At 34.9% G+C, this 14,705-nt stretch overlaps 1 protein-coding gene across 2 annotated transcripts in view; it reads left to right on the forward strand.

Moving 5' to 3' along the window:
* The window catches only part of LOC118187546 (QRFP-like peptide receptor), a 696,437-nt gene that overhangs the window by 564,712 nt on the left and 117,020 nt on the right, over window positions 1-14,705 (forward strand). For both annotated transcript variants that reach the window (XM_085810979.1, XM_085810980.1), the window contains exon 7: window positions 8,564-8,769. In XM_085810979.1, coding sequence (XP_085667105.1) covers window positions 8,564-8,769 — 206 coding nt within the window. The remainder of the gene's footprint in view (window positions 1-8,563; window positions 8,770-14,705) is intronic.

A 14,705-nucleotide genomic window follows, 5' to 3' on the forward strand; every position in this document is an offset into this window, starting at 1 on the left:
TTATTTCCTTGAACACCCCTTGAATGAAAAATATCTTCCTCGAGCTTCGAAAACATTCGGTGGCACGTCAATATTGCAATCGTTATCATTACAAATGCTTCTGTCATACGGCAATAGCTTTGCTATCTCTTCGGAAAGGATAAAACTCCTGGTACTATGCTTGCTTTAACCTGTGATAAATTATATGTCTGGTATCACGAAAGGAATATCACAAAGTTAGGTAATTATTAAAATAAAAGTAATCTAAGGAAATTTAAATATCAATTCTTATATTTCTTTTTATTTAATTTATTTAAGTTTATAAAGTTAGGTAAGTATATTCTCTTATAAAAATGTTTCATACAAGCTTCTTCTTTCCAAGATTTTAAATGTAAAATGTTCCTGCAGAAGTTTCCGTAAGTGGTGTGAATTAATTAGCATTGTTTGCAGAAATGTATTGTAGCATTACCAGGACCACCAATCGATACAAAATAATGCTAAATCTTTAAAATAAAGATAAAAGCAAGAATGAGACTCTAATATTTGTTGTCTAATTTTGCTTTACGTACTTCAAAAGATAGTAAACATACTGTAAAGTTTTAAAGGGATAGGCATAAAGATTCAGAGATTTGGTAGTGGGAAATGAAGACACTAAAAATGAGAAGATTGCGTTTTATATCTTTCAATTTATTATATGTACTATTAGCTGCTCTTATATCAAAAATGGAGGTTTGTGGTATGCTCTTTGATACGATAGTATGCTTGATAATAAGGCCTGACATTTTTTTAATGTCAGAGTTTAATAGATTGTTAAGAACATCCAACAAAACTGTCCTAAGCCTGCGTGCTGTGTTGCAGGTTTAAAGTACAATTAAAATCATGCTTTTATTTGATCATTAAAAAGCTAAATAGTGAAAAATATGTTCGCTTTTCACTTTTCTCGTAAAAACAAAATATTTCATTAGACTTCTTTAATAAACTGGAGAAGGACTTCACATGAATTTTAGCAGCTTCGTGACTTAAAGTGATGATAAGAATAAATTTCTAAATTAAATTTAAATTTAAATGAAATACAATTGATCTTAAGGCAACGAATAGATTAGATGACTCTGAAAATTTTTAATCGTTATTTAGTGGCTATGCATTTTAGAAGGAATATGTTCAATGCAATGATATTCTTTAAATTTCTTCCATTCAATAAAGCTAAAACATATAACGCAAAGTAATCGGAAAATCTCACACAAAACAAAATGGGATAAAACAAGTAACGTTTGCTGGTCCACTGTGCAAACTGCAAGCTGTTCATAATGTTTATTGTTAAACATACAAAAATTCAAAATCAAACCATGTCTTTACAACATATGCTCGAAATGGCATTTCTGTCCAGTAATGCTTAAGCATACTCTCTCTACTGTTTAGGCCGTTAACCGCCCTTCTAGTGTTTCTCTATAAATCCTCAATGTGTACTGATTATTTATACCTTGGAACAAGCAAGGAAAGGAACAAGAACCTAATGCTGACTGACTTCAGGAACTGCGGTAAATTGTATAATAATATACTGGCGCATTGCACTGCAAACTGCTTCAAATCTTCTTAAATGGAAACAACTGCAAAATAATGTTCAACCAGAGATTATTTTCTTTTGAAAAAAATGACTTATCCGCCTAACAAAGCAAACAGAACTATCACGTCATTTGACGATTTTAAATGGCAGATGGCGTGTCTGGTAGTTTTTAGCACGCTTACAGTATCATCTAGCGATAGATAGTCACTTATTATGACTGCAATTCAGTTTATAATAAAACCTTTTGGGAGCCTTTTCAATTTTTCTGTATAATAGTGTTACGAATTTTGCGCAGAGATAGATAATTTTAGTGCAATTACATGTGAAGTTAATGTATTTTTTTGTGATGTAATGTGAAAAATCTAAAGCGAGAAGCTATGCCGGAAACGTAACAATACAAGGGCAAGTCCTTTTAACATTGAGTAAATGTATCTCGGTAATTTGGCGAGATATCGCCAAGCTGACAATGCTTTTGACGACTTATTTTTTTTTAAATTTGGACAAAAATGCCCAAAAGTCGCCAAATTTGGCACCCATTTGGTTCGGTCCCTGTATCACCGCAATAACTATTGTAATTGAATAAATGTCATTGATCACTATATTAGCTGCAACCGTAATTCGACCTTCATATTGCTTTCCAGTAATTTCGAGAAGCAGAAAGTACTAGAAATATCTCATCGGCTGGTTGAAAACAATATAAGGCAGGAGAGAGCATCTGCTGTCAGTTGTTTAGTTATTGTTGTTGCGAATTGTTAGTTTAGAGTGAAAGTGGAGATATTTCCGGGTTGGCTTTCTCTTTAAATGCGATTTGCATTGCGTTTTGTTTAACGTTCTTAGTAATTTGAAGCGGAGCTACTGATTGTACTCTGTGATTCTGTGAACACCTGTACGAGTATTTCTGGGGAAAATTCCAGAACTTAGAAGTGTTTCTATTAATAAAATAAATTTTATTAACCTATCATCGGACCTGCGTGTATTCAATTTATTTTGAAACCGTACGCACCCAAAAATAGTTTCAAATTGCGTCATTTAAGTGAAATGTATAATTTTAAATTAGTCTATTTCAGTTAAATGCACTAGAACTAAAAATTGACTTTTTTTAGTACCATAATATTTCAGTCCAAAATAGCCAAAAAACGAATCGTGGGATACTCATATAAAAACATTTATTGGGACATCTTCATATCGAGAAACAATAGAAGTGTTCTATAAAAATCATATAATCATACAATCATATAACAATCAGTTTGCTTGAATTGTTTTTAAATATTTTCATAGGCACAAAAATCACACATTTATAAATTTTAACTGAAATCTTATTTTATAATGTTTGTCACGTATTTTATAAAGACGATAAATTAGTTTTCCCTCGTTCCCTTTTTCCTTTCACTCTTATTAGTTCTTTTTGTACAATGTTAAATATAACTGTTGCCTATTTTCTTACAGTATTATATGTAAATTATTGTGCATTTCTGTTGAATTAATTATTCTCAGAAATGCGGTTTCCTTTTTATTTTTATACGGTACTTTCTGTTTTCTTTACTGACATTCTGTGAGCAACTCCATGTTGGAAGTTGGAAGTGATGTATCTGATTACTTCCTTAGAATTTCTTCATTTTCATTAAGAAAGAAGCCGTTTCTCACTCGCTTGAACGTAATTGCATGGGGGATTACTCCTATGAGAATAGTTTTCATCTGGAGAGTTAGATTTCAGAAGAAAAAAAGGGAGGTAAACAGGCAAGTTCTAAGCATACACACGGATAGTTGATTTCTCAAATTGTTTGCTCCATGATATGCTGCAGACCAACATAAAAAGCATTTCGAAAATTAGAAATCTTGAGTGAGATAAAGTCTTCAAAAAAAAAAACGTTCAGAAATGTTTACTTCACAGAAAAGAAAGCTGGCATAAATAAAATAAGCTATGCACCCAGTTCATGGCTTTATTTAGAATGGAGCCTACGCTCGTAACTCTTCCAAACCAGAAAAGTCCTATTTGCTCGAATAAATGCATTTCTAATCAAGTGCAAAAGCTAAATTCTGGAACTGAAAAAAATTCTGTAAAAATGGAGAGAAAATGGAATTTTTTTTAATGGAAATTAATTTATTAATAGCTTAAAGATATTTTTTCTAAAGCAATTTTTCAAAAATATGGCGATTCTTTAGGGTCGTTACTAATGGTCTTCTAGATTATTTGCACCATATTAATTTGAGTACTACATAAATCTGTCAGAAAATGATAGAAATTTGCGTTTGTTATTCCTGTTGCGATAGAAACAAGTGCAAATCTGTATCATCTGTATAATTCATTTTATTATTCGTGTTTAACGATACACATCATATATTCTTATACAGGATTTTTGTAGAGAAAATAGCTTCCGAAACATTCTTCTTTTATACACCACACTTATTATCATCATTTGATATGTTAGAAGGTGTCAAATTACTTAAGAGACAATACTTATAAGAATTTTTCAGACTTATAAGAGACTAACAATACTTATAAGAATTTTTCTGGAAGGGGGTGTTACAGTTTATGTAGCTGGCCACGAGAGGGCGCAGCGTTTTTACTTTTAGCTTGTTATATTTTTCTTACCGCATTGCGGATTTTTGAGATAGATGTAGTGGCAACCAAAAAAACATGATGAATGTTCTAATGTGAGCATACAATTCTTGTACATAGCTGTAAATAAAGCTTCTGTGTGATAAAAATTAAAAGGAATTCCAAGCGTTCCTGTGGATATTTATTAAGAAAGGTAAGCAAAATTTCACTTATCGATGTTATTAAATGTAAATAATAAGAATAAGAAAAAAGATCATAAGTTGCAACATGGTGCCGAAACCCGGGATAACAGTGATCTTTAGATATATTGTGATTTAAGTATTTATTATTGTTCGATTAGTGATTGAATATTGATTATTAAGATGGATAAGTTAAAAGCACTAAAAAAGAAGCGAGGAATGTTAAGAGCATCAGTAACAAGACTGATAGCTAAAATGGAAAAGGAAATAGAATCGGATAATATTAAATTTGATTTATTAGAAGATGATTTATCCATCTTAAATGAAAATGAAAACGATATACTAATATTGAACTCTGAAATCGAATCTATCCTAACAGATGAAAAAGAGTACGAAACTGAAATACAGGATAGCTTGGAATATAAAAATAAAATTACCTTGTGTAAATCGAAGATCAGTAGAATATTTAGAAATAGAAAATGTGTTAAATTAAATGAGTTGCCATCTAACTCTGCTACTATAGATACGATAGAGAACACAAATACAAATGGCGCTAAACTTCCGAAACTAACCATAAATAAATTTAAAGGCGAAATATGTGAATTTCAAAGTTTTTGGGCTCAATACGAATCTGCTATACATAATAACTCTGCTTTAAAGGATGTAGACAAATTTAATTACCTTACATCTTTACTAACGGACGCAGCTTTAATGTCAATAAAGGGATTACCGTTAGTTGCCGAAAATTATGCTAAGGCAATAAATATTCTGAAAGAAAGGTTTGGTAGAAAGGACATTTTAATAAATGCACATATGAATCGTCTGCTGAATTTAAAGCCAGTTAAAAAAATAGATGATATTGAAACATTACGTAACTTATATGATAGCTTAGAAATTGAAATTAGAAGCCTTGATTCCCTTAACGTTACTTCGAATTCTTACAGCTATTTGTTATGCCCACTGTTAATGAGGATACTTCCTAGCGAATTGGTTTTAGAGTTTAATCGATCTTTAACCCCTGACACAGAAACCACAGTGACTAACATTTTGGAATTTCTGAAGAAGGAAGTTGAAAGCACAATATTCGAAGATCTGTCAGCTTCTTGAAGAAAGTTTTTACGTAGATGATTTGATTCATGGTACAGATGATGAAGAAGAAGCTGCAGAAATTTATGAAGACGTGAAAAGAATTATGATGCTTGCTAGTTTCAATATGAGAAAGTGGAGGAGCAATAACGCCCAATTACATGCGATTTGGAATGCAGCTGAAAATACGAAGTTTAATGGAGACGGAATGAATAGCACTTTGTTAGGATATATTTGGAATCATGAAGCAGATAAACTGAAATTTCGAGTCAAAGATGAATTACTCAAGGATCCGACTGAGGAAATAACAAAACGGAAGATTCTTCAAGTTGTGGGCGAACTGTACGATCCTATCGGTTTCATATCTCCCTTTGTTGTTGCAGCTAAAATGATGATGCAAGAATGTTGGCAAAGAGGTTACCAATGGGATGCACCACTTGATCAAGAATTGCAGAATCGATTTAAAACCTGGTATAATGAAATTCCTAAATTAAAAAATGTTGAAATTCCAAGACATTATTTCAACAATCTGTCAAAAGGAAATCTGTCGAATATTCAATTGCACTGTTTTACAGATAGTAGCCAAAAGGGATATGGTGCCGTTGTATATTTGAGATACAATGAAAATGAGTTAACAAAAACATCATTTGTTATGTCCAAAGCAAGAGTTGCTCCCATAAAAAGGGTTACGTTACCTCGACTGGAGCTTTTAGGAGCAGTCATAGGAGCTCGACTCATCACATACATCCGACATTCGTTGAAAAACATAGAAATGAAGATTTATGTGTGGACATATTCAGAAATTGTATTACATTGGGTCAAGGCTGATCCGACAAAATGGAAACAATTTGTACGAAATAGGTGTCTAGAAATCCAAGAGAAAACTGATCCAGATTGGTGGAATTATTGTCCCAGCCATGAGAATCCTTTGGACTTATTGACGAGAGGACAGAAGGTAGAAACCCTTTCAAAAAATGAACTGTGGTGGTATGGCCCACCTTGGCTTGTCAAAGATAACAACGTTTGGCCCAGATCTTCGAGAAATTTTAAGGAAGATGATAAAATAACAAATTCTGAGAAACGAAAAGGAAAGAAGCAAGAAATTTTAACAGCAAACTGTATTGTTGAAAATATCATTCCTATCGAGAACTTTAGTGACATAAAAAAGGTATATAGAAAAACATCTTATGTTTTCAGATTTATCAATAATTTGAAAAACCCAAAACTAAGAAGAATTGGACCTGTTAAGGCTGAAGAGATGAATGAAGCAGAGAATTTCTGGATCAAGGAAACTCAGGAAGAAAATTTTAAAGAAGAAATAAGGAAATTAAAGATGAAACAAAGCATACATAGTTCGAAAATATTTACATTAAATCCATTTGTAGACTCAAATGGAATACTCAGAGTAGGAGGAAGGCTTCAAAATGCTGGGTTAAGCTATAATCAAACATACCCAGAAATACTACCTGAGAAGTCTCATTTCACAGATCATATCATTAAAGATTGTCACGAAATGCAAGCACACGCTGGTGTAGCTGAAACTTTAACTCAAATTAGGGAAAAATTTTGGATACTTAAGGGTCGACAGCGTGTAAAGAGTAATATTAACAAGTGTGTGATTTGCTACAGATTTAAAGCGAAGCCACTAAGTCAGGATATCGCTCCTTTACCAATCGAAAGAATAACAGAGGCAAATCCCTTCGAAGTTGTAGGACTTGATTTTGCTGGTCCTATGAGTACAAAGGATGAAACTGGGAAAGCTTATATTGCTCTGTATACATGCGCTGTAACCAGAGCAGTGCATCTGGAACTTGTGTCTAGCCAAACAGCAAACAATTTTCTTCTATCCTTTTGAAGATTTATTTCAAGAAGAGGAGTATGTCGAATAATATATTCAGACAATGCAAAAACCTTCAAAAGAGCAGACAAGGATTTACAAAAACTATGGAATACCATCAAGGACACAGAAGTTCAAAATTATTTTGGTAATAAAGGTATTAAATGGAAATTCAATATCGAGAAGGCGGCTTGGTGGGGCGGTTTCTGGGAAAGGCTTATTAGATCTATCAAGTCATGTTTGAAGAAAATACTTATGAAGGCTTCACTTAAATTTGAAGAGCTGGAAACAGTTTTAATTGAAATTGAGGCGATATTGAATTCGCGTCCACTGACGTATGTTTATAGTGAAGTTGGAGAACCAGAACCGCTGACGCCAGCTCATTTTCTAGTTGGACGAAGACTGACATCCTTACCATCTGGCAAAATTCTTGAACCTGATTCAACTAAAGAAAATTTAACAAGGCGATATAAATACCGGCTAAGGTTATTAGAAGAGTTTTGGAAAAGATAGAAAAGAGAATACTTACTTGAAATTAGAAACGTAAAACAAATTCAGAGAGGTAATGCCGTAACAGATCTTTTGAAAGGCTCTGTAGTTCTAGTACATGAAGAAAAATTACCAAGATTATTATGGAAGATGGGAGTTGTACAGGAGTGTCATCCAGGACGAGATGGGAAAATAAGAGCTTGCACTGTCCGTTTAGCTAATGGAACTCATCTTCGTCGTCCTGTGCAGTTATTGTACCCATTAGAAATGACTTGAACTCTTTGAACTTAATACAATGAACTTAAATTGCGAACACTGCATCTATGAACATTTAAACTTGTAGAACATTAAAAACATTTAGTGTTTAAGATAACTTCAGAATCCAATCCTTTGATGAACCAAGAGTTCATCGAGGGGGAGGATGTTACAGTTTATGTAGCTGGCCACGAGAGGGCGCAGCGTTTTTTACTTTTAGCTTGTTATATTTTTCTTACTGCATTGCGGATTTTTGAGATAGATGTAGTGGCAACCAAAAAAACATGATGAATGTTCTAATGTAAGCATACAATTCTTGTACATAGCTGTAAATAAAGCTTCTGTGTGATAAAAATTAAAAGGAATTCCAAGCGTTCCTGTGGATATTTATTAAGAAAGGTAAGCAAAATTTCACTTATCGATGTTATTAAATGTAAATAATAAGAATAAGAAAAAAGATCATAAGTTGCAACAGGGGGGAAGAAAGAGAATATCTGCATCTAAAAAAATGAATTTTTCTAAACGTTACAAAATTAGAAGAATTTATGCCAAGCAATATAGCTAAATAGGGAAAAAATATTGGAAAAGATTTATGTTTTTCTTTACTTTTCTAGATCCATCTTGAAGTAGGAGTGCGATACCGAGCCTACTGGTGCGTGCGCAACTGGCTCCAACCTTGGTTATGGCGTACGTACGAACTCTATATGCTACTGCTGATCCTCGTGGCCCCGTCATTGGTCATGGGATTCGCTTATACCAACATCTGCCACCAGCTGTGGGTCGTCGTCAAAGAAAGGGCAAATATGGCTTCCGGTGAGATGTGAGTACCATCTTAATATTCATTCTTAACACAAGCATAAGACTTTGCTTACAGGAGGCAACAAAAAATAACTGGAATTATTTAAGAAATTATACAGGGTGCGGCAGCGTTCATAGCGTAATTTGACTTGCGTAGTACAATGACATACTGCGTGAATGCGCGCCAGCTCGTGCCGCATTCGTGTACTAATGAGCTGCCATTTCGAGTGTGACACTGATATGGATCGGTAGAGTGCACAGCATCGTGCCTTTAGTGTTGAAAGTTATTTCAAGAATAACTACTCTGTTATTGCTCCCCAGTGTCTATTACGGCAAGATTTAATCTTGGGACGTCAAGGGAAAGTTCCAGATGGACGGACCATTGCAACAAACATTTCCAGGTAGAGTAATTTCCCGTTTTGCTGACATTGCCTGGCCGCCTCGCTCACCTGATCTTTCATGTGCAGACTTTTCCCTTTGGAGCCACCTGAAGCAAGAAGTTTTCCGAACACGTTGTGCCACCATTCCTGAGGTTAAGGATCGCATCAGAACTGCCGTCGCCCATGTCCCAGGTAATACGTTACGCCGAGTTATGGCAAGCTTTCAACGCCGCCTAGATGAATGTGTTCTGGAGGGGGGCATCATTTGACAGGCATCATATTCAAAAAGTAAACCACGCAATGGACAATAGCTTACATATTAAAAAATGGCATACCTTTAACTATTAATTGACATAAGAAGGTAATAAATAAATTACAGTTACTGCCTTATGGTGTGCTTTTAATATCCTACTATGAACGCTGCCGCACCCTGTATTATCCTTTACACTTAGTCTCCTTCAAAGTATTCACAACTAGCATCGACGCATTTTTCCTGTAGAGACATTAGGTATTTTTTCGAAGCAGGAAAGATGAAAAATGAGCAATCGCCTTCGCCGGGAATCGAACCACGGACCTCTAGAATACCGGCCCGGCGTGCATGACCACTACACCACGAAGGCACGCTAGGAAGGCGGGAGAAATACCTTATAAGACCACTGTTGGAAATACAAAAATAGTTCTTGAAGTCTTCACGAAGCGTATTGTCTAAAGCAAGCAGCCTATTTTCTTTCACCTTATCTGCATTAATAAACTACAGATGTCCAAGTCCTAGTAACTTCATTTGGCGTGTGGCCATTACTTAATTTGAAATATCATTCGATTTTTCTTGTGATTTAAGCAATGCATCATCTTTTAAACTTTGGTAAAGCATAACAGCAGTGTCGGCTGCAGGTTTCTTCAAACTTACAAGTGCTCTTTTTTTTGCAATGATACATCACAGAACGCGTAAGACACTACGAACAAACACGCACACAAATCAGCGCCAAAGACAAACTACCTTACTAAGATTTAAACGAATATTTGCCGCAGTCTAATTTAAAGAAGTTTTCTAAATTTTAAACAAAAGAAAAATGAGAATGACTGCATTCAATTTATTTAAATTTCTCTTTGACAGTTTGGATTAACCATTCGTCATTGTCAGCAACCGCTGATTTTATCTTAAGGTTCACGTGTGATAAAAAATATTCTGATATTACTTTTTAATGTATTAAACTAATAACATGTTATAAGGTATTTTCTCTCTGCTTCCAGCATGCCTTTGTAGTATAACGGTAGTACACTCGGCGCGTATTCGAGAGATCCAGGTTCGAGTCCCGGCGAGGACACTGCATATTTTTCATACCTTTTGCTTCAAAATAATTTAATGAATCCACAGTGACGCTGAACTAAAAGGTGGTGGACAATAATTCATCACCACCAGGTTTTGACGATTGGGTCTCCCACGTATGCGTATTCGAGAGGTCCATGTTCGAGTCCCAGCGAGAGTATTGCTCATTTTTCATATCTCCTGCTTCAAATAAGCTAATAACTCTATAATATAATTTTAAATTGTTTTAACATACTTCATTTCTTCTTTTAATTAGACATTATATGGCACATTTTGAGTAAAAAGCGAAAGTTTAGTAAGTTTTCTGTTGGAAGATTTCCTAAAAGCTCAGTGTCTGATGCGCACGTTTAGATTAGGTATCTCACTGTTTATTTTATCTGATTGATACATTTAAATGTGTCTGACGTTTCCTTCAACTAAGTTAATACTTTTACCAATAACTCGTCGCTGATGCCGTGCAGGACGTGACTTTTGAACTTACCATTTAACTATAAAATACTAATAGCATGAAAGTTAAGGTTATGGATTATAAACATATTGTTACGTTGTTTTCTGACACCAGCTGTTACGTTATTTTCTTCCTTCACGTTCGTACGGGGTTCATGTGGATTTGGAGTGAATAACGATGACGGAACTTGATGGAATATCGAAACACACTTTATTTAGCCAATATTAATCAGGACAGCTCAAAAATCACGTTTAACAGTCGTCGAAGAACTACTATACACACTCTGACACAATCAGCGACACAGCCTTCACACTATCAGGCTATAACAGTGAAAACAGCTTCACTGCAAAGCACCAGAGTACAGCTCCCGTCTCTGCTTGGTCGTTCTCGGAACTCCACGTACTCTCGAGACTCTCCACGTTACAACTCGCGATGCACTCGACGACACACAGAACACAGCTCCCGACTCTTCCGTTCAGTCGTTCCCGGAGCTCAACACGCTCTCTCGACGATGCACTAACCGCGATACACTACGAAACTCTTTCGGTGCACTCGACGACCCATTCGGCACCCGTTGGCCGGCTGTCAACTCGATCCGACTCCGCAAAAACTAACTAACTCGAGACTAACTATCTCGCACTCCTCTCCGCGTACCAACAGGGTTTATATAATAATTTTTGGTTTGTGTTCGAGAACATTCTGGGCTAAACCGGTAAGAATTCGTTCCAGAAGGTTCTCCATCCGTCCATGGCATATCGCCACGTTTGTCGCCAAATGGGCGATTTCTCGCCAAATGTGGCAACCCTGCTTTCCCTTGCCATTTTATGGCAACCCTAAATCTGCTTTGCGGAGAAGTTATCTTACCGCGCTTGGACATTTCGTAACAATATATTCAGTTTGACTCAATCTGAAAAATATTCTAATTTTCTAGACAACCATACTACATTTCGTCCCATGTTTATCTGGCGTTATTAGAATAAAACAAATACAAGAATGTAAAACAATCGAAGGATTTACATAAATTTGTGTTTATAATACACAACTAAAAAAATTACGAACTTAATTTTCTTTTCTTAATTCACGAGCAGTAATAATTCAGAGTATTTACATGTCAAAATTGAAATTGAAAACCGAAGAACCTGGATCTTCTGTTCTACGACTACTAACTAAATTTTCAATGGAGACAAACTTATCAACAAATAGCAGCAAAGCTCAAGGAAAGCAGTAATCGAAATTTCTATGTTGCCAAACATCTCTCTTTAAAATTTAGATTTTCCCGCTCCTATTTAAAAGTCATTTCATTTATAAATTCTGTTGTGTAATAAAAGAGTAGAAGAGCTGGACAGATTTTAACGCAATAAATAACGTGTTAATTAAGAAAAACCTTACAGCGTTAAATGTAATATTTAAATTATTGCTAACATTCTTTCCAAGAAATAGAAAAATTTGCTATTCTTTAAGACGGAACTTTAGAGGTCAGGAAAAAGTTAAAAACGTGCTCTTTAACTTCAAAACGTGTACCAGCCCAAACAAAAAACACAAAATATTAATTGGAACAGATTTGATTTAAAGCATCAGATTTTACCTTGAAATTGCCACCTCTGAAAATCCGTTGCTCGAAAGAATTAATGTATTAAAATTCTTTCGTTCTGAAAGCATGTTTGACCTTTAACTCAGCTGACTGTAATTACAAATTCGAGAATATATGGAAATTGGCAAATTGTTTTTTCAGTCAAAACGGTAACTGGATATTGTCGGAATGCAACTGAATACATAACTACATTTCTCTTTTGTTCGAACTACGGTAAAACAAACTACTTTCAAAATACATTACATAGTATTACGCTGCCCTATTTAACTAAACAATTTTTTAAACTACATATAGGAAAAAAATCCACATTCACACAAAAAATTTGAAATGTCAGGAGGTTACTTTATTCCTTTGTACTATATTTGTTTCGGTTGGGAAAGTATAAAATGCTGAAAGATTAATTAATTCACTTACAGTATTGTTCTTGGCTTTAATTTTATTTTCTGGATAAAAAGTGTAAAATGATTCAATCTATTTCATTTCCTGGTTGAAAACAATTATAATGTTCTTACTCGGAAATTAGTTTGCTTTATTGTCTTGCGACAAATATTATTTGTACGTAAAAAAAGGAGGTATTTTACTAGAGCAATCAAAGTGAGTATAAAAGAAAGTCCTTTATAAGGAACAAAAATAGTATAAAAACTAAACTATTTGTAAGCAGGGGATACGTAACGTATGCATTAGAATCACTTTGTTTTAATTTCAATGACGAAGCGTTTCTTCAAAACTATCGATTGAATGCGGTATGCATTATATCTATATTGTATGTATTACAAACTAAATTACATATGCAGTAGTAATATATATAGTGTGTATTAGGCTACAGACCAGTGATTCCCAAACTGTGCTCCGCTTCAATTGAGTTCTCTTTCAATTTTCAGGGTTCTCTACTCAATTTAGAAAAGTTTAATGGAGTGAATGAAATTAAAGGATTAGAAGCAATGAATAGAATTAAATGATAGAAGTTAGATATTAGATTCTAAACGAAAATTCGCCAGCTTGAAATCATTGCCTTCTCTAGCGAATGACGCTTAAATATTCTGCTACTACTAGCCTAAACATTATTGTACTCCTTGATGTCAAATCGTAATGCTGAGCTGGCCTTCGACATTATACGCAAGTTGTGCCGCGTTTCGTGATTTAATGGCCCTTTCTTGAAATGAAATATTCTGAGGGTTTCTTGGAACGGCACATTCGAGAAGGTTCTGTCTCACACAAATGGAAGTCGCCTAAAATTTGAAAAATCCCTCAGAATGTCAGATAAAGAACTTGGAACCGCCTTCTGAGCTGCGAATCAAATAGTATAGACAGCCTGGTCAAGGACGATCAAGAGTATCAACTGTATTTGAAGACAGTTTACTGCCATTATTGTCACAAAGAAATCTTGAAACGAATAAAAGAGATTTGGTTTCAGCCTTCAGACTGCCACACGAGATCAAATCAACCATTCTACTGCTGCATGAAATATTCAAGAAGTTTATGGCGAAAATACTGACTGTTTGTGGCATTGCCACCTCATCTTCATGAAGAACTCGTTTAACTTGTATCGTTGTCATGTTCAGTGGAGTCAAGAGGAAAGGGACCGTATACTGTTTGCTGACGAGTCCAGTTGTAGTCTGCTGTGTGTTTCTAGAAGCATTTTGATATGGAAGGAAAGACGAACTCGCAACTTGCCTGCTTTGTTCGCGAACTATTCCTTTTCAATGAAAGTGGTTGCTGGATTTGGGATATCTTCGTCCCAAATGGCCACATCTAGCTTCATATCTTTGACTAAGGTTCCGTAATCGGTCACAAATATTTGAATGAGATCTTTGAACCCCATGTAAGGCTGTTTAGGGCAGCTGTTGACTGAAACATTTTCCTAATGAATGACAATTCTCGTCAGCATCAATCATCTCTGGTGTCAGAATACTCCGAAACTGAGTCTAGCTCTCAAATGGATTGGCCAACTTACTCAGCAGGCTTTAAAAGTCTGGTTGAATATTTTGGGGATGCCTTAGGCCGTCGAATTACAGCAAGCCAAATGCTCCCTCATAGTCTCAAATATTTAAAGTGTACTTTCGGAGGACTGGGGTGCAATTCCAGAACATTTGAGGAACAATTGTTTTCAAACTTTTCAATAACTAATAGTTTATTTAATTCAATAACTAAAGCTTTATTTCTGTCAATACCCTGATTCTGTATTATTTATTACTTTATTTCTGTCATACTG

This window comes from Stegodyphus dumicola, chromosome 2 (assembly GCF_044657685.1).
Source record: "Stegodyphus dumicola isolate Sdum_Otavi_A_Nest chromosome 2, ASM4465768v1".
NCBI classification, from domain to species: domain Eukaryota; kingdom Metazoa; phylum Arthropoda; class Arachnida; order Araneae; family Eresidae; genus Stegodyphus; species Stegodyphus dumicola.